Source organism: Caretta caretta, chromosome 3, assembly GCF_965140235.1.
Source record: "Caretta caretta isolate rCarCar2 chromosome 3, rCarCar1.hap1, whole genome shotgun sequence".
Lineage (NCBI taxonomy): Eukaryota > Metazoa > Chordata > Testudines > Cheloniidae > Caretta > Caretta caretta.
Window position 1 is genome coordinate 211123748 of NC_134208.1, and position 24209 is coordinate 211147956.

Here is a 24209-nt window from a genome sequence, read left to right on the forward strand (position 1 = left end):
AAGGGGGTGGTGGGGCGGGGCCTGTAGCCCCAGGGGGCGGGGCCCTAGTGCCGCGGGTTGTGGGGCGGGGCCGGACAGGGCCCCCGGGTGGGGGGCTGCGCCTAAAGCCCTAGAGGGGCGGTTCCCTAGGGCGGGAGCGGGGGCCGGGGTCGTGGGATTTAGTGTGACTCATATAACGTTACTGGGCCTTGATAATCTTCTCCCCTCGGCCTACTGCTGTCCACACCTCCAGGGGTAGGTCGGCTGAAGGGCATCGCTAAGGGCGGGGGGTTTTCACCCCGCTGAGCGACAGTTGTACTGTGGGATTACTCGTGGCTGTAAAGTTAAGCATGTGCATGTTTTCAGGACCTTGTCTGGGAAGTGGCGGTCCTAACCATACCAAAACAGGAGTGTGCATGGGGGGGGGGGGTAAGCAGGGGTACAACCCCTTCCCCCCCCAGTCAGGGGCACAGAACTCTGGGGCAGGGGAGAGCATCCTCCTCCGGCCTGGGGCTGCACAGCAAGGGTAGGAAATGGCAGCTCCTCCAGAGCTGTGAGAGGAGGGAGGGAGAGCTAGCTCCTCTGGGCTCCGGCCACGGCGAGCACAGACATTTTTTATTCCTGTGCACGCTGCTGGGAACTCACATCTTATTCAGACGCACAGAAATTGAGAGAGAATAATGACTGACTTCCCATCAAAAATCAAGTACCATATTCAGTATTGCTGCTCATAATATTTGAGGTTTTCCTTAAATACCCAGCTCCTGGAGGCAGGTGATTAGGGAAGAATCTCAGCTTTTTAATTAAAAAAAAAGTGTGCGTCTAGCTCTCATAGTTACAGAGAAACATTTGTAAATGTGACCCATATGCAGAGAGCAAACAATATCATCTAGCTCTTATATAGCCCTTTTCATGAGTAGATCTCAATAAAATAGGTTATTTTTATTGAGATAACTTTAAAAACCCCCAAAACTCATGATTATTAAGCCAAACTAATGCTTTTTCTGGCCTTGACTTGTGATTTGTTAATATTCTGGGTTGGCAACACTGTCTACACCTAAAATACTGGGTTTCCTTTAAATCTCACGGAAATTGGAAATAAAAAGCATAATGATTTAAATATATTTCATGCAGCCCACCCCCCCGTTTATTGGTAATATGCGTCCAATCCATTTTGTAAAACGCCCCAAATATATGCATGTTTTTGTGAGATACGGTTTTGTAGCCAAACGTTTCCAAGCTATTGAAACCGAAATTTACAGTTGAAAAAACCCCAGGGGGCTGGAATGCGTGGAGTTTTTTAGGAAGACAGATGCTGAGCACGTTACTATTTTAGTACAGATCCCTGTAATTTATTAAATTTTCAATTGCATATGAGCTAACAGAAGCACGTGAGCCACTCCAACAACGCAACACCGGTAGCAATGAGGAAAGCGAGAGTACTCTCGGAGGATCACTGGAAAACTACAGAACAGGGTCTTCTGGGGCCAGGAAATGAGGTCTCTGAGCAAAGCGTGCTGGGTTGCACGGTTGGCCATGCGTTTCCGGGCGCGGGGATGGTGTTGCTGGAGGCGAAGGCTGCTGGCAGACAATCTATCCAACGGGAGCTTGTGAGTGTGAGCCAGCTGTTCGCTTCGGCACTGTTGCATGTAAGTCAACAAAAGCGTGGTTGTCTGGGTGGTTTCAAGGGGTTTTTAGTGCTGCAGAGTACACTGGCCTAGATCATGCTGGCTGTCTACTGCAGGAAGCGCAATTCAGTGCCAATAAAGATTTGAGCAGGGGTCTCAGACAGTCTGCTTTTTCTGTTGGCCTGTGGTGGCGAGCAGGCTCATGGAAACAAGCTTGGTTTAAGTGAGCATGAGTGCATGAACAGAGCAGAATAGCAAGGACACTTTGCAACCAGCGGAATGTGCAGTGTAGAGACATTAAGAGGCCGGGATCCTGTAAACAATTCCACACTGGCTTAGTTTTGAATAGTCCTATTGAATATAGCGTCTGCCTAAAGTTAAAAACAAATGTCTTTGCGAGACTGAGGGCCTTAGATTGTAAACGTAGATTGTAGGGCAGGGACAATTTCTTCCTCTGTGTTTGTACAGCATCAAGTACAAATCCTGAGTGGGGCTCTGCACTCTACATGCTGGATAATGGGCATCGTTAGGAAAGGGAGAGATAGTAAGACAGAAAATATCATGTTGCCTCTATATAAATCCATGGTATGCCCACATCTTGAATACTACATGCAGAGGTGGTCACCCATTTCAAAAAAGATATATTGGAATTGGAAAAGGTTCAGAAAAGGCCAACAAGAATTATTAGGGGTATGGAACGGCTTCCATATGAGGAGAGATTAATAAGACTTTTCAGCTTGGAAAAGAGATGACTAATGGGGAGTATGATGGAGGTCTACAAAATCATGACTGGTGTGGAGAAAGTAAATAAGGATGTGTCATGTACTCCTCATAACGCAAGAACTAGGGGTCACCAAAAGAAATTAATAGGCAGCAGGTTTAAAACAAACAAAAGGAAGTATTTCTTCACACAACACACAGTCAACCTGTGGAACTCTTTTCCAGAGGATGTTGTGAAGGCCAAAAATATAACAGGGTTCAAAAAAGAGCTAGATAAATTAATGGAGGATAGGTCCATCAATGGCTATTAGCCAGCATAGGCAGGGATGGTGTCCCTAGCCTCTGATTGCCAGAAGCTGGGAATGGGCGGCAGGGGATAGATCACTCGATAATTGCCCTGTTCTGTTCATTCCCTCTGGGGCACCTGGCATTGGCCACTGTCGGAAGACAGGATCCTGGGCTAGATGGATCTTTGGTCAGACCCAGTATGTCCGTTCTTATGTTTTAATAGAACAATGGTTCAGAAAAGCAGAGGGTGAACTGCAGGTTCCATGATCCATGCAGAGGGGTCTAGGAAGTGAAGGACTCTCCCTGCCTGCTGGTGCTTTCCTCTCCCCAAATACAGTGGACAGGAAGTGGAAGAGACTCCCAGTGCTCCCTGCCTCTGCGCAATGAAGAAATGGGCTTCTCCTGGCTCTTTTGGACTCAGCCCTGTACACTCCTCTCCCTCTTCCACCCTGCACTCAGTTCCGTGGAGGGGTCCTGAGAAAAGGAGATGCCTTCCTGCCCCAAACTGAGAAACAGAAGAAGCTGTGCTGCTGTTACTGATCAATAAGCCTTTGGGAAGGCTTGAGGGAGGAGTATGTATCTGAGCTCCCCCCATGGCAGGGCACAGGAATGATGTGATAAGAACAGACATACTGGGTCAGACCAAAGGTCCATCTAGCCCAGTATCCTGTCTTCAAACAGTGGCCAATGCCAGGTGCTTCAGAGGGAATGAACAGAACAGGTTTCAGAGTGGTAGCTGTGTTAGTCTGTATCAGCAAAAACAATGAGGAGTCCTTGTGGCACCTTAGAGACTAACACGTTTATTTGGGCATAAGCTTTCGTGGGCTAGAACCCACTTCATCGGATGCATGGTGTGAAAATAAAGGAGCTGGTATAAATACATGAAAGGATGGGGGGTTGCTTTACCGAGATTAAATCAATTAACAGCAGGATACCAGGGGAGGGAAAATAACTTTTGAAGTGGTAAGAGAGTGGCCAATTACAGACGGTTGGCAAGAAGGTGTGAGTAACAGTAGGGAGAAATTAGTATTGGGGAAGTTAAGTTTAGGTTTTGTAATGACCCAACCATTCCCAGTCTCTATTCAGGCCTAATCTGATGGTATCTAGTTTGGAAATGAATTCCAGTTCTGCAGCTTCATGTTGGAGTCTGTTTTTGAAGTTTTTTTTGTTGAAGAATGGCCACTTTTAGGTCTGTTATTGAGTGACCAGAGAAATTGAAGTGTTCTCCTACTGGTTTTTGAATGTTATGATTCCTGATATCAGATTTGTGTCCATTTAGTCTTTTGCGTAGAGACTGTCCGGTTTGGCCAATGTACATGGCAGAGGGGCATTGCTATCACATGATGGCATAGATCACATTGGTAGATATGCAGGTGAACGAGCCCTTTATGGTGTGGCTGATGTAGTTTATCTCGTTAGACTGACCTCACACTTGGTAAAGCAACCCCCCATCCTTTCTTTTGTATTTACACCTACTCCTGTATTTTCACGCCATGCATCCAATGAAGTGGGTTCTAGCCCACGAAAGCTTATGCCCAAATAAATTTGTTAGCCTCTAAGGTGCCACAAGGACTCCTCGTTGTTTTTGCTGAACAGAACAGGTAATCCTCAAGTCATCCATCCATGTCATCAGCTAGCACATGAGGCTGGAAGGCAAATGCACTGCCCACAGTAGTGAGAGTGACCATGCACAAAGGGTGCTCAAATGTCCACTGTAAACTGACAAATCTTTTTCTGCTCTTCTCAGTGACCGTGATGGTAAGATTTCAGAGTAGAAGCCGTGTTAGTGTGTATATGCAAAAAGAACAGGAGTACTTGTGTTAGTCTCTAAGGTGCCACAAGTACTCCTGTTCTTTTTAGTGATGGTAAGAGTTACTTGGGCCAATAGTAGAAGGTACATAGTCATCTCAGTGGTTACATGTGCCAATAGAAGGTACACATTTTTGTGTGTTAGAAATATGTGTGTTGGTTTTTGTGTTTTTAGCTGTGTGTGCCTTTAAAAACAACAAATGAAGGAAGAAATGGAAGTGTTTTTATTTTAATGAAGAAGTCAATTTTGATGTAAAAAGTGACTAAGCTGATTAAACAGAAAAGGGAGGCAAACTCAATGCTGTGCAAAGGGTTGGAGTAGAGGCATCTGCTGTTGCTAATAACTACACTGATTGCTCTTTAGGTTCAGTGAGTGGGAAATATGAGTGAATGGCAGAGGAAAAGTCCTTTAGAGTGGCAGACTTATGTGAACAAAGAAGTAAAAGTCACAGCTGCTGAGAAACATGAATACGAAGGATGGGTCTTAACAATTGACCCAGTTTCTGCAAAGTAAGTACAGAGCTGTTATTTGCTTATAACAAAGAGAACGGTGATCTGATATGGAAAGACTGAAGCTGCTGAATCTGAAGCAAACTTGCTTGAAGCAGAAATGGCACACTGGGGCTTTGGTCCATAATTCTATATCTGTGCTAATTAGCAGGGCCAAGAGGAAGGGGATGCTAGGAGTCATAAGGATCATTCATATGATTTCAAAGGGTTATCTAATTTGAGAGACAAATAGGTTTGGGGAACAGATGGCACCCAGGAGCTTGGTTGCTCTTGATTCATGCCAAATTTGCTGTGCATTTTAAGCACTCTTAAAACATCATCACTGCTTCTGTGTAGTGCTGTGTTTTAAATATAGTATGCATTTGGCCTTCGTCACATCCAAGAGAGAGCCAAGAGGAAGTATACAAGGGAGCTTAGCATCTTAAAAATACCAATCTATTTTCCTGTTAAATATCACCTAAAGCCCCAGTTCTATACTGTAATCCATAGGGTGAACTGATTTGCACCAATGCAGATCACAATTGGGGCTGAAGATAATTAAAAGCAAATTAAAAAAAAATCAAACTTTACACTATGCTTTGTTTTTGTAATTTATTCATCTTGGACAATGGAAGTAGATAAATCAGTTTATTTTCTGTTCTCATGGGCTAGCACAAGTGATTTTAGGCTAAAAACACTGCAAGGGGATGTTTATATCCAAGCAAAGTCTTTTAGCTAAAGAGAGAATGTACCAGAGGGGAGAGGATGCATAAATTCAACATAAGGGCTTTGCATTATTATTTAGTTGGGAATTGAAAGTCGTCTACTCTGTGTCTTTATGGTTCCTAGCAAAATGGGCCCCATTTTTTGTTGGCCCTTAGGCATAAGTGTAATAAATGTGATTTAATAATAATTAGGGCTGTCAAGGGATTAAAAAAATTAATCTCAATTAAATTAATTGTGATTAATTGTGCAATTAAACAGTAATAGAATACCATTTATTTAAATATTTTTTGATGCATTCTATATTTTCAAATATATTGATTTCAGTTACAACACAGAATACAAAGTGTACAGTGCTCACTTTATATTTTTGATTACAAGTATTTCCACTGTAAAAAAACCCCAAAAGAAATAGTATTTTTCAATTCACCCAATACCAGTACTGTAGTGCAATCTCTTTATCATGAAAGTTGAACTTGCAAATGTAGAATTATGTACTAAAAAACAAAACCATGTAAAATGTTAGAGCCTGCAAGTCCACTCAGTCCTACTTGCTCAGACAAACAAGTTTGTTTACATTTGCAGGAGATAATGTTGCCTGCTTCTTGTTTACCATGTCACCTGAAAGTGAGAACAGGCGTTCTCATGGCACTGTTGTAGCCGGCGTCGCAAGATATTTACGTGCCAGATGCGCTAAAGATTCATATGCCCTTCATGCTTTAACCACCATTCCAGGGGACATGCATCCATGCTGATGACGGGTTCTGCTCAGTAACAATCCAAAGCAGTGTGGACCGACACATGTTCATTTTCATTATCTGAGTCGGATGCCACCAGTAGAAGGTTAATTTTCTCTTTTGGTGGTTTGGGTTCTGTAGTTTCTGCATCAGAGTGTTGCTCTTTTAAGACTTCTGAAAGCATGCTCCACACCTCGTCCCTCTCAGATTTTGGAAGGCACTTCAGATTCTTAAACCTTGGGTCGAGTGGTGTAGCTATCTTTAGAAATCTCACATTGGTATCTTGTTTGCATTTTGTGAAATCTGCAGTGAAAGTGTTCTTAAAATGAATAACATGTGCTGGGTCATCATCGCAGACTGCAGGTAAAATAGAGCAGGAGACACAGTTCTCCCTCAAGGAGTTCAGTCACAAATTTAATTAACACCTTTTTTTTTTTTTTTTTTAACAAGCATCATCAGCATGGAAGCATGTCCTCTGGAATGGTGGCTGAAGCATGAAGGGGCATACAAATATTTAGCATATCTGGCACGTAAATACCTCACAATGCCGGCTACAAAAGTGCCATGCAAATACCTGTTTACACTTTCTGGTGACATTGTAAATAAGAAGCAGGCAGCATTATCTCCTGTAAGTGTAAACAAACTTGTTTGTCTTTGCGATTGGCTGTACAAGAAGTAGGTCTGAGTGGACTTGTAGGCTCTGAAATTTTACATTGTTTTGTTTTTGAGTACAGTTATGTAACAACAAAAAAATCTACATTTGTAAGTTGCACTTTCACGATAAAGAGATTGCACTACCATACTTGTATGAGGTGAATTGAAAAATACTATTTCTTTTATCATTTTTACAGTGCAAATATTTGTAATCAAAAATAATATACACTTTGATTTCAATTACAACGCAGAATACAATATATGAAAATGTAGAAAAAATTTAAAATATTTAATTTCAATCGGCATTCTATTGTTTAACAGTGTGATTAAAACTGCAATTTTTTTTTAGTTAATTGCATGAGTTAACTGTGATTAATCGATAGCCCTAATAATAGACGCTTATGTACATCTCCTAGGTTGTGTTCTTGGAGATAAGTTAAGGATGAGATAGTCTGTGCTTGGAGACTAAGCAGAGCAGACTCTTCATTTAGTCCTGTTATGATCTTCTTGGGTACCTTAGTATTCAGAAGTTTGAAGAGCTTGCTCCATCATATATCTAAAGCAGTCACCGCAGTGTGCCTGAGAATTGTCCCTTACAGAGATTTGTAAGGCTGCTAAATGGAGTTCTGTTCTTCTGAAAACATAAAGCACTACAAGTGATTAGGACCTTTCCATCTTGGAGTAGCTTTGCACATGAGAACAAACATTCTTCCCTGTATCTTAGCTCTGCTTTATGCTGAACTAGAGTGTGAGGTGCAAGGCTCTGAGAATGCATTGAGAAGGAATCGGGGCAGGGAGGGGGAATATCTGGCAGGAACATTTTGAGAAAGTACAGTGAGCAGCACTTTAGCTTTTGCGGTCTAGTAAGTTAGGGGTCTGAACGTCCAGTTTGAAACACTGAGTGTGCCTGGTGCTACAGGCTGAACTCGAGGCTGGGCTGGCATAGCCCTTGCTTCTCAGTGTAGATAAGTAGAGTTCCATGCATTTAGCTTTGAATTTGTTCAGACAAGAATGAACGATGGAGGCTGTCTACTCTGTATGAGACATCGGAGCCTGCGATGTGTTGTGGAAGAGTAGAGGGCTGCTGCTTCACTGCCTTCCACTCACCAGTTCTTTGTGTTTCCTGTGCCACTGGTGACTGTCCTCCCCCTCAAGGTGGCTGCAGTGCTGTGGTCTTGTATCTGTATCATTTGTAAAGCAGTTTGGTACGAAAGGGGCTGTGAAAACTTAGACTAGCCCAGGCTAGTTGGCTAACTGGGCCAGGCTAAATCAGGCATCTTCTTTAGTGGGGCATCTCCCAGGAAACTAACATAGTCAAATAACAGTGAATGGTAATGATTATAGCTTAATTGTAACAGTGCTAACACAGAGTTCTCCTGACAGGTGGCTGGCAAAGAGGAAAAATAGCTTCTGCCCTTTTCCCCTGAGGTAGGAAAAAAAACCTCCATTATTGCCTCCCTTCTCCACAAAACTTATTTAGTCTTAGAAATATCAAGTATTTTCTTCACTGCATTTGTTTTGGGACTCTTTAGAAGATCAGAGCTGGGAAGGCAGCACTCTGAGCCACGAACTGACTGGCTCGGGGCTACAGTTACAAAGATTTCCCCCCCAGCTGTTGGCCAGATTTGAGTTGAATAGATATTTAAAACTTGTTTTTTAACAAGCAAGACCTAGATGCACAAAGGTACGTAGGTGCCTATATCTGTGGTTTAGGTGCCTAAATCCCAGTTTTGGCTCCAATGCATTCCGCAAAACTCCCACCGAACTCCATAGGCACCTAAATTTGGTGCCTAAGTTTTCAGGGTAGAAGTTGGCAAGGCATCTATGTTTCTGCTGCTGGGCAGGTGCACTGTAGCCTCCCTCTAGGTGCCCAGATGCCTAAGCCCCAGAGCTGTTCACAAACTGGGAGAAGATAAGTGGCCAAACACTTACGTCGTGGGTGGGGCCCACTCTGGTAGGTGTGCTCCGGGCCTGCCTGTCAGGTCAGGTCTAACTCGCAATTTGGCTGGAGGAGGATATGGTGGTAGTTAGTGCCTGACCCGTAACTTTTAGTCCAGTGTTTCGAGCACCCACCTGGGATGTGTGAGACCCAGGTTCAATTCGCTCCTCTACCAGAGGGGAGAGAGGATTTCAACAGGGGGCTCCCACCACTGAATGCTCTAACCACTGAACTGCAGGATAGGCTGATGGGGTCCCCTCAGTCTCTCCCATTGAAGCCGTTCCACTCTGGGTGCCCTAAGCACTGAACTACAGTCATTCCCGCTCTGTCGCCCAGTGACTATTTATGTATCTCTCCACAGTGGAAAGTCGCTGGGCCGGAGAGAGAGAATGACTCTGTAGCCCAGTGCTTAGGGCACCTACTTGAGAGGTGGGAGATGCAGGGTCCAGCCCCTCTGCTCCAATCACTCTGTCATTAGTTATCCAGAGTGGAACTGCTTCAACAGGAGAGACATGGGTCTAGTCTACACTACAGACTGATAATGGTATAACTGTTGCTCAGTGGTGTGAAAAATCCACACCCCTGAGTGACTGGAGTTACACTGACCCAGACCCCGGTGTAGTCAGCGCTCTGATAACAGGGGAGCTTCTCCTGTCACCAGAGCTGCCACCTCTCGGGGAGGTGGATTGGCTACGCTGGCAGGAGAGCCCTCTCCCGTCAGCCTAGAGCGTCTTCATCGAAGTGCTGCAGCGGCACAGCTCCATCAGTGCTGCTGCGTGATGCAGGGTTTTAAGCGTAGACCGGCCCACGTCAGACTATCCCATTGCCCAGTGCTTTGAGCACACTCCTGCGAGCCCCCTGTTAAAATCCTTTCTCCCTCTCTGTGCCGGAGGGGGAGAAGAGCTGAACCTGGGGTTCCCACATCGCAGGTTAGTGCCCTGCCCCCGGGTCTAAAAGTTGCAAGGTGGGCGGCAGCAGCTGCACGTCCTCCTCCTCTGGCTGTTTTGCTTGGAGTGAGGCAGGCACCGGACTCCTCCCGCGGGAAGTGGCTCGGGCGCCTCAGCTGCCTGGCCGCGGAGGCGGATTCCTATCTGTGGATTGCTCAGCAGAGACTTCGGTCATGTCTGTGCTGTGGTGGCATGACTGCAGTGCTGCTGCGCCATAGCACAGACGCGGCTCCGTCCGCGTCGTCAGTCCCCCTCTCTGAGAGGCAGTAGCGAGGTCGACAGGTGTAGGCCAGGCCTCCGGCACCTCTTCCCGAGAGAGGAACAGGGCCTAGCACACACCTCTCTGGTCAGCATCTCCCCTTGGCTAGCTTAGGTGGGGAGCTGCCTAGCATGCTGGCTTTTGTGGCTCCCATTCTGAGTCACCTCTCTCTCCCCATTGATTGTATAGGGAGCCTAGGTGTCTGACTCAGGCTTTGTGGATTGCAGCGTTGTTTACATGACGTTTTTTTCCCCTTAGGCGCCTAAAAGATATATCTGATGCTCAGCATTGCAACGCCTCGGGCTACATCTCCACTACAGTTTATGTCAGCGTAACTTCTGTCGCTCAAGGGGATGAATAAATCGCCTCTCTGAGCACCAGAAGTTACCGCACCAGTGTGGACAGCGCTATGTCAGTGAGAGAGCTTCTCCCGCCGACACAGCTACTGCCTCTTGCAGGGGCTGTAGTAGTTAAGGCAATGGGAGAACTCTCTCCTCTCGGCTTAGAGCAGCTACATTAGAGAGCTTACAGCAGGGCGCCTGCATCCATGCTGCTGTAAACTCTCTACTGTAGCCGTGCCCTCAATCACTTTGTGGTTCCCACCCTAAATTCCTTCCCATTGCAGTCACTCAAGCCATATCTACACTGCACTTTGTCATTAAAACTTTTGTTGCTCAGGGGTGTGCGTGCAAAAAACATTCCCCCTGGACGACAAAAGTTTTAACGACGAAATGTGCCTGTGTGGACAGCATTTTATTGGTGGGAGCCGCTCTCCCATTGACAACGCTACTGCCCTTCATTCAGGGTGGTTTTATTTTGTCGCCAGGAGAGCGCTCCCCCAGCGACAAAAAGTAGCTACGCTGCGCACCTTACAACAGCACGCCGTTGTAAGGTGCACAGTGTAGACATAGCTTCAGGCTTTACCTCTACTGTCCACAGTGATTGTCCTCTCCCTGCACTGCCAGTCACCTTGGGAGTCCTCCAGAGGAAATGAAATCTGATTTTTCCAATGTACAAACAAACAGCCCTCCTCTCCCATTCTTTTTCCCCCCCACGAAAAAACATTCTGGCACCTTTTATATAATAAACAAGCAAAAAAAGCAGAATCTCTCCTCTGCCAGCACCTTAATGGTGATGAATTTATCTCCTGTATTTACATGGTAATTAAGGTGTGGAATTCTATGTTCTGCCCTTCAATGCGCAAGATGTTAAATAGACTAGGGTATAATATTCCTGGGCACTCAGGAACCCTGTGTCAAGTTTGCACTTGCAGCCTGACTCTGGAATACTTGATTTCCCAGCCCTAGCTTTGCTGTATGGATTTTTTTGTTTTGTTTTGCATGGAATATTCTGCTATACAGTATGTAGTGTGTGTATATGTATGTATATACATATATATAGCCAAGATTTTCCAAAAACAGGTGTCTGAAATTTGCCTGATTATGTGGCATGATTTTTAAAGTGACTTCTAATGAGAACTCCTGAGTTCTCATATTTTGGAAATCTCGCTATGTATTTACTAACGTAATTCTAAGCACCCATTTTTGAGCAACACGACCTAGATTTCTCACTGTCTTTTTCTGCTTAATGACTTACCATTCAATATATGTCCTCTTTCCCGGCAGTGTTGTCCTAGTGAAGCTCACGGAGGATGGAAAAGTATGTGTCTCAGTCATCTTGGGTCACGCTGTACAGGAAGTTGAAATAGTGAATGAAGGGGATGATGAAACGAAGGAGCGGCTTGCTCACCTATTCATGCCAGAAGAGAGCAGAGCTTATGGCCACGAAGAACTGGAGAAGAGGAAGAGCAGCCTGAAGACTTGGCTGGAGACCAATCACATCCCTGTAACAGAACAAGGCGAGTCACAAAGAACACTGTGTGTGGCAGGTGTATTAACTATCGACCCGCCATATGGGCCAGAAGACTGTAGCAGCTCCAATGAAATTATTCTATCTAGAGTCCAGAGCTTGATACAAGGCCACCTTGCATCGCAGTAGTAATGGACAAGTTGACAAACGCTTCTCATCTAAAACTCTTCTATTTCAAACAGGAGGAGGTGCTCTTTTCCCCTTAGATTAAGAATTGTTCTATGCTATTGGTTGACTTGATTTTCACTGACTGATGTGAGGGTGAGCAGTACTGTTGTGCATTAGCCACTCTGGCTGATTCTGTATGTGAAGGAACAGATGGTGGAACAGTCTTATAACTGAAAGCAGGAAGCATTTGTACTACCTAATATTTTGTATAAAAAAAGTTATTTGGTATGAATGACATTTTATTCTATGGAATCCTAATTCTTTATCTAACACTGTCTCATATGAAAGATGGAGTTGATGAATCTTGTCTTCCTGGCTGTGTCCATCCTCTGTGTCTGCCTCTTAATTGCCTCTCCTCCTACCTGTGGATGATATAAAGATTGGTGGTGTGGTAAATACTGAGGAGGACAGGACAGTAATATGGCACAATCTAGATTGCTTGGAAAGCTGGTCCCATTCAAACAAAAAGTATTTTAATACAGCCACATGCAAAATTATTCATTTAGGGACATGGAATGCAGGCCCTCCCTACAGAAAGCAGCGCCTCTGAAAAAGATTTAGGGGTCATTGTGCAAAAGCAACCCAAGCTCCAAGGGCAATTGTGTGGCAAAGAGGGCTAATGTGATCCTCGGATGTATAAATAGGGGAGAAGTGAGTAGAAGGAGGGAGATGATTGTACCTCTGTATGTGGCATGGATGAGACCGATATTGGAGTACTACATCCAGTTCTGGGGTCCACATTTTAAAAAACAGTTGAAAAATTGGAGAGGATGCAGAAAAGAGCCACAAAACGTTATTTGGGGCTGGAGAAAATGCTGTAGAGAGACGGACTTAAACTAAACAGATTGAGCTCTTTATCAAAAGAAGGTTGAGGTTATGTCTTTCATTGGAGAGTTAGCCCAGGCTCTTATCCAACCCGCCTCCCAGTCACACATTCACAACCCTCTCAGCTGAGCTAAGTAGTGCTTTCCATCTGGGCTAGCTGGCCTGGTTGGGGGTTTAGGCTGGAGCTCAGCTTTCATTTGGGCTGGAAATTTGCCCACTTTGCAGTAAGGACACAGGCTAAGTCATTTGAGTGCTGACAGTCTTCCAGTGCTTTACCACAATTCCACCCATTTGCCCAGGACAGACAAGTTCTCCCACAATTCACTCGGAACAAATCAGTGCCACAGCTTACTGCAGAATAAAAAGCCATGGGAAGTCCTACTGATGCAGGTGCATGAGTGCAGAACCAGTGAGGACATGGTAACTTGGGTAGGGCTGAGTTGTGAGACTGTACCTGGGGTAGGCTGACCTAGGGGCCAATCTCTGAGTCAATTGCGTAGTGTGTGAGAGGCAACTTGATTACAGTGTGTAAGTATCTTTACAGGAAGAAAATATCAGATACTAAAGGGATTTAATCTAGCAGAGAAAGGCATAACAAGAACAAATGGCTGGAAGTTGAAGCTACACAAATTTCCTAACCTAATTTCCTTCTTTGATAGTGTTACTACAGCCCTCCATCCACTAAGCCACCAACCCTGTCAAAAATTAGGGTGGTTCGGCATGATTTGTTCTTGACAGGGTCAGATAAAAAGCTTGTCTCTCTCACCAAGAGAAGTTGATCCAGTAAAAAAGATTACCTCATCAGCTGGTGTGTCTCAGCAAGGATACTGACATTTAAACTTTCATAGGCTTCAGAGCTATTTCAATCCCTTATCCAGGGTTTGAGCCAAAATCCTTTAAAATTATTGGAATCCATTGATTTCAATTGGCTTTGAATCAGACTCCCATTAAAATAAATAGGGCATTTCACATTCCTTTCACTGCAATTGTTTGTGTATCTGACTCTGACATCAGTTTACTGATTCATTTTGAAGATTAATTTAAAATAATCACTTAAATTCTATATTAAATGAAAAACCAGAAAGGAATACAGTATTAATTAGGCTTTCATTATTCTTTCTTGTACCTTTTAAAATATGTAATCTACATAATTCTAGATCAGTTCCTAATTACTCTTCTTCAGTACAATCACAGCTGAGAAGGTTCATCTGTGACAAGCCTTTTTTTTTTATGGGTGTTATGTCCAGGAGCAGAAATATCTTTTACTTATTTTCAGTCCCAAAATTATTTTTTTTAAGTTAGATGAAACGCCCTTGGCTTGTTTAGAGCTATGGCACATGAAATAACAGGGGTGCTTTTCACCATGGAAAACCCTGATGCAGTAGACATTTACACGCTTCACTCAGCACAGGTGACTGCAGCAGATTCTACAGGACTCTGAAGTGTCCTGTCTCAAGCCATGCAACAGGATGCCCATCATTTCTTCAAACAAGTCAAAGACAGAAGTTCTCATTTAGGACTAAAGCCCCTGTTCTGCTGTTGGATCTGCATTACCCACCGGACTTGCTCACCCCGACCCAACTACAGGAGCAGAGTCTCGGGCCGGGCAAACGTGAACTAGCAGAAAGAAGCTTTTAACCCAGTAGGTGTGAACCAAGTACAGAACATGGCTGAAAAAATGTCTCCGCTCCCTACCCGGGAAATATTTAGGCACTTGCATAACTTTAAATGGGTCCTGCTGACGGCCCCCCCCCAGCTCTACTGGAGTCTATCCCTTGCTCCCCCATGCCCCCATGGAGCTCTACGGGGGGCCAGCCCCCTATCCCAGGAGAGGGGGCCTAGCCTCCTGAGCTCTACTACAGCCCAGCCCCTGCCTCACCCTCCATAGCTTTACTGGGGTTCAGTCCCCCCATACCCTAGGGGAGCTCTAATAGGGCCCTAGCCCCCTGCATGGCTCTATTGGGGCCCAGCCCCACATAGCCCTACTGGGGCTCAGGCCCCCCCACATGCCCCAGAGGAGCTCTAATGGGGCCCAGGCCCTAGCTCCCCACATAGCCCTACTGGGGCTCAGGCCCCCCACATGCCCCAGAGGAGCTCTAATGGGGCCCAGGCCCTAGCTCCCCACATAGCCCTACTGGGGCTCAGGCCCCCCACATGCCCTAGGGGAGCTCTAATGGGGCCCAGGCTCCTAGCTCCCCCATAGCTCTATGGGGGTTCAGTCCCCCCATACCCCAGGGAAGCACTAATAGGGCCCTAGCCCCTCCCATGGCTCTAGTGGGGCCCAGGCCCCCCACATGCTCCAGGGGAGCACTAATGGGGCCCAGCCCCCTAGCCCCCCCATAACCCAGGGGAGCACTAATGGGGCCCAGGCCCCCCCCATGGCTCTAGTGGGGCCAAGCCCCCCCCATACCCCAGGGAAGCACTAATGGGGCCCAGCCCCCTAGCCCTCCCCATGGCTCTAGTGTAGCCCACCCCCCCATACCCGAGGGGAGCGCTAATGGGGCCCAGCCCCCCCCATGGTTCTAGTGGGCCGAACCCCCACATGCCCCAGGGGAGCACTAATGGGGCCCGGCCCCCTAGCCCTCCCCATGGCTCTAGTGTAGCCCACCCCCCCCATACCCCAGGGGAGCGCTAATGGGGCCCAGCCCCCACATGCGCCAGGGAAGCACTAATGGGGCCCCGCCCCCTAGCGCTCCCCATGGCTCTAGTGGGGCCCAGCCGCCCCCCACCCCAGGGAAGCGCTAATGGGGCCCAGCCCCCCCCCATGGCTCTAGTGGGCCGAACCCCCACATGCCCCAGGGGAGCGCTAATGGGGTCCGGAGCCCAGCCCCCTAGCCCCCCCATGGCTCTAGTGTAGCCCACCCCCCCCATACCCCAGGGGAGCGCTAATGGGGCCCAGCCCCCCCCATGGCTCTAGGGGGCCGAGCCCCCACATGCCCCAGGGAAGCGCTAATGGGGCCCGGGGCCCAGCCCCCTAGCCCCCCCATGGCTCTAGTGTAGCCCCCCCCATACCCCAGGGGAGCGCTAATGGGGCCCAGCCCCCCCCATACCCCAGGGAAGCGCTAATGGGGCCCGGGGCCCAGCCCCCTAGCCCCCCCATGGCTCTAGTGTAGCCCCCCCCGTGCCCCAGGGGAGCGCTAATGGGGCCCAGCCCCCCCCATGGCTCTAGTGGGCCGAACCCCCACATGCCCCAGGGGAGCGCTAATGGGGCCCAGCCCCCACATGCCCCAGGGAAGCGCTAATGGGGCCCAGCCCCCACATGCCCCAGGGAAGCGCTAATGGGGCCCAGCCCCCACATGCCCCAGGGAAGCACTAATGGGGCCCAGCCCCCTAGCGCTCCCCATGGCTCTAGTGGGGCCCAGCCGCCCCCCACCCCAGGGGAGCGCTAATGGGGCCCAGCCCCCCCCCATGGCTCTAGTGGGCCGAACCCCCACATGCCCCAGGGGAGCGCTAATGGGGTCCGGAGCCCAGCCCCCTAGCCCCCCCATGGCTCTAGTGTAGCCCCCCCATACCCCAGGGGAGCGCTAATGGGGCCCAGCCCCCCCCATACCCCAGGGAAGCGCTAATGGGGCCCGGGGCCCAGCCCCCTAGCCCCCCCATGGCTCTAGTGTAGCCCCCCCCATGCCCCAGGGGAGCGCTAATGGGGCCCAGCCCCCCCCCATGGCTCTAGTGGGCCGAACCCCCACATGCCCCAGGGAAGCGCTAATGGGGTCCGGAGCCCAGCCCCCTAGCCCCCCCATGGCTCTAGTGTAGCCCACCCCCCCCCATACCCCAGGGGAGCGCTAATGGGGCCCAGCCCCCCTCATGGCTCTAGGGGGCCGAGCCCCCACATGCCCCAGGGGAGCACTAATGGGGCCCGGGGCCCAGCCCCCTAGCCCCCCCATGGCTCTAGTGTAGCCCACCCCCCCCCACATGCCCCAGGGAAGCACTAATGGGGCCCCGCCCCCTAGCGCTCCCCATGGCTCTAGTGGGGCCCAGCCGCCCCCCACCCCAGGGGAGCGCCGTGCTCCCCCCAGAGCGGACTGGGGCCCCGCCGCCACCGGTCGCTCACGTCCCCCCCCCCGCCCGCGGGGACAAGTTGTGCGACCCGAGCACGTTGCTATGGCAACGGGGAGAAGGGGTGGGCTCTCCTTCCCGCCTTCTCACAGCGCGCGCGGCGGCGGGCGGGGGTGCTGTGCGCGTGCGCCGCGCACTCTATATCAGGGGCTCGCGGCGCCTGCGCGCGGAGAGGCAGGCAGCCGGCTGGCGGGCGGGCGGTTGGAGCGGGAGCCATGTCTCGCTACGGCCGCTATGGAGGCGGTAGGCGCTGGGCCGTGCCGCGCGGGGGCCGGCGGCGGGGGGTTGGTGGCGGGGGGGGGCCCCCTCGCCGATCCCGGGGGGGCGGGGCGGGGCGCGCGGGGCTCGCCGCGGGGGAGGCGGCCGCCGCCGCCGCCATTTTGCGCACGTTGGGCGCCCGCCGCGCGCCTGGGCCAGGGACGGCGGCGGGTGGGGCGGCCAAGATGGCGGCGGCGGCGGCGCCTCGGCGGGCCGTGTGCGGCGGGGCCGCGCCTGGCTCTGCCCGCCCGGGGGCGGGGCGCGGGCTGCGGGGCCTCGGCGACCGCGTGCGTTGCTCTTGCAGAGACCAAGGTGTACGTGGGCAACCTGGGCACCGGCGCCGGCAAGGGCGAGCTGGAGCGAGCCTTCAGCTACTACGGGCCGCTGCGCACGGTGTGGATCGCGCGGAACCCGCCGGGCTTCGCCTTCGTGGAGTTCGAGGACCCGCGGGACGCGGAGGACGCGGTGCTCGGGCTGGACGGAAAGTAGGTGGCGGGCGCGGGGGGCGGCGGCGGGGCGGGCGCGGGGGGCGGCGCGGGGCGGCGGCGGGGAGTGACCGGCGCCTGTCTCGGCCCGCAGGGTGCTGTGCGGCTCGCGGGTGAGAGTGGAGCTGTCGACGGGCATGCCCCGCCGCTCCCGCTACGACCGGCCCCCCGCGCGGCGCCCCTTCGACCCCAACGACCGGTGCTACGAGTGCGGAGACAAGGGCCACTACGCCTACGACTGCCACCGCTACAGTCGTCGGAGGAGGAGCAGGTACGGGGGGGCGCGGCGCGGCGGGGTCTCTTCGCTAGGGACAGAGGCGGTCTCGTTAGCCAAGGAGCGCATGCTGTGCCAGATTAGCCTAACTGTAATGCTGTAGTCATGCAGGTGTGTGTTGCGTTTTGTTGATATTTCATATTAAATGTTAATATATTAACAATCAACCTGGTCAAAACCTTTCAGGTTTCTTCGTTTGAGTCAGTCGCCTTGATTCAGAATGTCACAAGCCTTAAGGTTTCATGCTGAGGCGCCTTGCAAAATCCGACAATTAAGATCCTCCTAGACCTTGAGGTGATCAGCATAAGAGGCCAGATCCCCTCGAGCCATCTACACCTAGCTTCACCATATTCTTTAAAGGGCAGAAAATTTGAGACGGTGATCGCCGTAACAGTAAATTTGGCTTTCAATTGGGGCCCCCCCCCTCCGGTTTAGAAAGAGGAACACCAGATTGACCACATTCCCACCTAGAAAAATCTTCTTGCGTCAATCAAGCCTCACCCTGGCTCATTTGGCTGTCAGTTTGATCGTCGTTAGATTGAAGAGAACACCTAGATGCAGCGATCGGCTATAGATACTTCTAGATCGTCTAGATCTGCTAGACCTTGGGCCAAAGAGGGTCGACCTGCAAACTTGCAAGGTTTATTTTAAATACACATTACAGTGTTTTATATTATAATGTAATTCTAAATGTAATTCAGCTTAACATCTTTTCTAGGTAGTAAAAATGCTCAAAACAAATAGGCCCTGAGTTTTTTCCAACTGTCAGACACTAATTTTTAGTTGTCTGAAATTTTAACTTCAGCAAAGGCTCACGTGCACTAATTGCTAAAGTTCTCTTCTAATACTTATTTTTTCTAACCTAACGTTAGGTCACGGTCTAGATCTCATTCAAGGTCCAGAGGAAGAAGGTATTCTCGGTCACGCAGCCGAAGCCGTGGTAGGAGGTGCGTTTCAGACTTCCTTGTGCTTTCCTTTTTAAAGAGAAGTCAAACATCCTATTCACCTTTTTTAAAGACAAGTAAAAGCATTGTATAATATTTTCAATCTTTTCACTCTAGATCCAGGTCAGCTTCCCTTCGCAGATCGAGGTCTGTGTCACCTCGTAGATCTAGATCGGCCTCACCCCGTAGATCCCGATCACGTTCTTTAAAAAGATCAAGGTAATCGGTTTTGTATTATGATTATCAGCCAACATTTCTGTTAAGGTGGATTCAGAATATTTGAAGGGTATGGTGGGAAGTAGTGTGAAACTCATTCTTTGTTTTATTTGGTGAGTAGATTCTGTGAGAATGGTTTGAGCCTTCAAGACCAAACATACAAACTTGGGGAAATTTCCCCTCAACTAAAGTGAATGTTCTGGAAACAATTCTCTTGAATTTTTGGTATTGCACGTTTAGCTGTCTTAGGGTCTGGTGTACGCTTAAACATTATGCCAGCCTAGTTATGTCCTTAAGGAGTTTCAATAAAAACACACCCCAAACAATAAAAAAAGCCCTGGAGCAATTATGTAAATAAAAATTGTTTTACATAACATAATATAAGCTTATCAATGACATGAACTTCCCAAATTTGAGTGTTTGATTTTTTGGAAAATAGTGCCTCTATCTAATGCTAGCAAACAGGATCTTACTAAGATAACAAAATTGCTGCTACAGTATTGACTGCTTGATGGAGTTTTTTTTACCTAGACAGTAAATGCTGTACATTTTTATTTTTCTTAACTTGCAAGTTCTGTATTAATACAGAAATTAATTCTTATGTGGATTTGAGTTGGCTTTCATTAGTTTCCTTCTTCAAACTTTAGGTCTAGATCAAGATCCAGATCCAGATCTGCTTTATGGCCACGAAGCAGGTAAGATGTTTGCCATAATTAATTAAAGCCACTTAATAGTATCTACAGGTTTACTTAGTCAAATGTGTGTGTTCTTTTGACCGTAGATAGATGCATATCAGGCAAAACTTGTTCATGTACCAGAAGTTTCTGTGGTTCACCATCATGCACTAAAACCCTAATGTATCCTGTAAAAATGAAGTTGGTGCCAGGAAAGTATATTACAAGGGAGACTTACATAGTTTCAAACCCCAGACTTGCTGGGGAAAAAACGCTTAAACAACATCTAGCAAAATATAAATGCACAGTAATAGAGAACTCAAGAGACTCCGGGGGTGTGGGATGTGTTTGGGGGAGAAATGACCTCTTGATGCTAAAATGTGCTGTTTCTGCCTGTTATCTCATGAACGTCCTATTGAAACTTAACTTTAGTTCCCCCGTAAATTCAAATGTCCATTTGGCCATTCTCCAGTATGCCCTGGTTCGTTTGCATATGCTAGTGGTGTGCAGCGAACAACTAGCCATGATCAATTTACGTGTCAGCTATAGGGAGACTCAAATATTAGGGCATGTTACTGAATTGTAGGACTGGGACTGTTTTTCTATGAGTCAGCTGTTGGCTCTTGTGAATGAGGTACTCCTAGAATTCAAATCCTAACATAAAGCTTCTTTGTGACATACCATATGTATGCAGTTTAGTGCTCCGGTAGTAGTGGAAGAGGTTTTTCAAGATGGGAGTTACTGAAAAGTGTCAAAGCATTGGCATTGTTCATTGCATAGTTTTAAAGATACTCTCCATTGAACTTCACCTTCAAGCAAGCAGAAGGTTCTAATGGCTTATTTACAGAAGAACAAAGGGAACTCTTGGCTGCAGAGCTCCAAAAGGATCAGTTAAATGTTCACATCTTGTTGGTAGTTTTAAAATGTCACAATCACAGCAGGAGAACTTTGTTTCTGATGGTGGTCATATTAAGGAGGCACTGCTCTCTTGTGCTAATGGTTTTTGTTGAAGGATTTTCTGAAGAAACAAAACTGCACAGAAGAGTTGCTGAGAAGTAGAAATAGGTGGGATCAAACACAAATGTGAGCACCTGACTTGAAATGTACCAGCATGTTTTCATTACATGAGTAGCGATGGATGGTGAATGCATCTCAAGAGATGAGGACAGATAAAACTTCAGTGCAGTATTTTCAGAAACGGATGATGCTCAGTTATTGCTAATTGTAGCAAGTGTCATACAGTATCTTTATAAATTTTGAAATAGAATGGTATTCAGCGCAACACTGACAGCTGCTTCCTCATGTTTATCCATCAACCAATCAGTGCTGATATTGAACAGTGATGGTGAAAGAACTCTCTCCAAATGCCTATGGAGATAAGAAACCATGCAGTGTATCTGCCTTAGTAGTAGGGATTGTGGGGATTAACTTGATGCCCATACAAATCCTTTTTAAAGGATTTTTGCATACATTCAGTGATGCGTATTTAAAATGCTGACTAAGGCATTTTTGGAGATTTTTCAGTATGGAAGGAATTGTTTTCATGTAACTTTTTTTTTCACTTGTGTCCATATTTTGCAGCCGATCAAAGTCCAGATCACCATCTCCAAAGAGAAGGTAAGTTGAATCTTGTGACTAAAGACTACTGAAAACTTGTTTGACTGAGATTACCAGAACTTTTCCCTATACTTTGTCTCTGATTTAACTGTAAGGTGTATTTTGGATGGACAGGGCTGCCTTAATTAATGCATGGGACACTGATTACTCAGGTCCAAAATGGTAAAGCTGTTTCCAAGAAAGTGGGTGCATGTTGTATTATGAGGATCTTGCCTTTGGCAATTGCTGTATTACTTCCATCCTCTACAATGGCTTCATTAACCTGAGATTGTACAAGTGGATGAGCTAAAGCATGAAATAAATTTTAAGCACAGGGGGAATCAATTTTAAGCAGTCTATTTAAAAACTCCAGTGATCATAATGAGATTAATTTGTGTTCTAGAAGGTGCAGTGGGCTACTTCTGGCTTACAATTAAATCCTTTTCAGAAGGACTGAACCTACTTTCTCAAGGGGGGGGGGTATAACCAGAGTCAAAAATCTGAATGAGAGTAGTAAAGATAGTACTTGTGGCACCTTAGAGACTAACCAATTTATTTGAGCATAAGCTTTCGTGAGCTACAGCTCACTTCATCGGATGAATCATCAGATGCATCCGATGAAGTGAGCTGTAGCTCACGAAAGCTCATGCTCAAATAAATTGGTTAGTCTCTAAGGTGCCACAAGTACTCCTTTTCTTTCTGTCTTGACTGACAGCTGTACAGTCTGTTGTTGCTACATGGTAATAGCAAGATAGAACTTTCTACATTTCCCTTTCATAACCCAGATGAGTACGTGTTAGAACATTGTATATTTTATGTAATTAATCATTAGCCTTAGTTTTTCCATTTTAGTTTGAGCCATTTTCCATTAATTAAGGATAAGTACGATCTTCTCAACACTTGGAGACAGCTTTTCCAAGCTTGACTGAAGTCTCTTGAGGGAAGGAGTGCATGGGAACTAAAGTAGCTTGTGCCTTGCCACAGTGTGTGCCTGACCTTGAGATCCTTGTTTGTAGCTTCCTTTTTATCCTTTCCTGTTAACGCTTTCATGCACTTCCGGAAAGGATTCCATACTTCAAGATGTCATTTTCATGCCCAGATAAATTTTTTAGTCTCTAAAGTGCCACAAGGACTCCTCGTTGTTTTTGCTGATACAGACTAACACGGCTACCACTCTGAAACCTTTCATTTAAAGGTTACTAATGATTCTGTAGCAAAGTTACAATTTCATATACCCTTTGAGGATGTATGTGTAAGATCTGTTTTAAAAGTAAAACTAATTCTCTACCTTCATTGGTGCCAATTATTGGGTTATTACAGAAAATACATGAGGTGGTTTTTGTTTGTTTGTTTTTTTTCCTGGTGATATTGCTATATCGGCAGTTCCAAGTCAACACTAGAGTTACTCCAACTAACTTCTGTTTTTCTTTCACTTTCAGTCGTTCACCATCAGGAAGCCCTCGAAGGAGGAGTGCAAGTCCTGTCAGAATGGACTGAAATTTCAAAGTTAACCTTTTAGGAAGAAAGTTATTTTGTTTACGTTGTTATAAGGGATTTTGTCTCTGATGTAAATGGTAAGGGCTTAGTCCTAGAAGGGTATTTCAATCAAATGACAATTGGCCTGGATCGGGATCGTCTAAATTGTGACATCACATTAGTAGATTAGTGCGCAACTTTTTTTGTTGTATGCATTTGCATCCTGTGATCTGAAAATGTGGGACTTTTTTTATTGACACATAGAAATAAAATGTGTATTTCTAACTAAAAACCTCTTTGTCGTAGCCGTACTGCTTCTGTTAATGCTTCAGTAACTTCAAAGCAAGTCATGTATGTCATTGAAGTTGACGTTATACAGGTTGTCAAACTTAAAAAATTGATAGCTATCAAACCAGTCATATCTTCTCAGTTTATTTTGAATTCTGGACTGAGGTGTATCTTTAATTTCTGCATTTGTTCTGAGATATGGATGCGGTGACACAAGTTAAAGGTGATCTGCAAAGTGTTTTTACAAAAGGTGCTTGTGCCTTTTTTGATAGGTTTTTTGATTCTGAAAGTGATCTAAAAGGAAGTGTAACTTTTGTTCTACTGGTTTTTAACTTAAAATGATCAGGAATGTAAAGTCTAGTCTTCTGTAGCTGTATTGGAGAACCAGTGAAGTATCAGATGATGTTTTGAATTCTTAAATGAAGGCGTTTTTACTCAAAATGAAATTAAATGGCTGTTTAGAAAATTTTAAACACCACTCTGGTTAAAAGGTAACAGCTCAATTGCCACTACTTTTTACATATAAAGAAGCAGAAAAGGGCAGAAGCGCAAGTTGTTGCAGGTTACCTTTAAACAGTGTATGTTGAGGGAGAAAAAATACAGCTCTGTCATGACTTTCTCTTCCGCAACCTGCTGTGTCCGATTAGACAAACTGGGGGGGAAATGAACTAAACTGAGTGGTTTTATGCAGTCACAGTCTGTTCTGCAACATACGTTGCAGTCATAAAGCAGCCTGTATGCTGATGGGCAAAACCTTTTATGGTACTGGTAAGATAATTCCTGTAGTACGCAGCAAATACATGATTGAAGAGCATAAAATAAATTGTATATGAGGAAGTATTTCAAACTGAAGCCTATTTTGTGATCTCTAATAAGTTGCAAGGGGCTTTGGCACTTCATGTGGAAGC

The 24209-nt window shown here is 46.9% G+C and overlaps 2 protein-coding genes across 2 annotated transcripts; both read left to right on the forward strand.

The window, feature by feature from the left end:
- Positions 1-186: 186 nt before the first annotated feature.
- Positions 187-12534, forward strand: GEMIN6 (gem nuclear organelle associated protein 6). Its single transcript, XM_048842232.2, has 3 exons — positions 187-1628; positions 4789-4934; positions 11798-12534. The coding sequence occupies exons 2-3, from the start codon at positions 4807-4809 to the stop codon at positions 12168-12170; spliced, it is 501 nt and encodes a 166-aa protein (XP_048698189.1). The 5' UTR covers positions 187-1628; positions 4789-4806; the 3' UTR covers positions 12171-12534.
- A 4673-nt stretch (positions 12535-17207) lies between these two features.
- Positions 17208-24141, forward strand: LOC125633229 (serine/arginine-rich splicing factor 7). Its single transcript, XM_048842227.2, has 8 exons — positions 17208-17333; positions 17653-17833; positions 17928-18104; positions 18980-19054; positions 19169-19270; positions 19915-19962; positions 21523-21558; positions 22977-24141. Exons 1-8 carry the CDS (start codon positions 17306-17308, stop codon positions 23032-23034), a joined length of 705 nt encoding a protein of 234 aa, XP_048698184.1. The 5' UTR covers positions 17208-17305; the 3' UTR covers positions 23035-24141.
- The last annotated feature ends 68 nt before the right edge of the window (positions 24142-24209 follow it).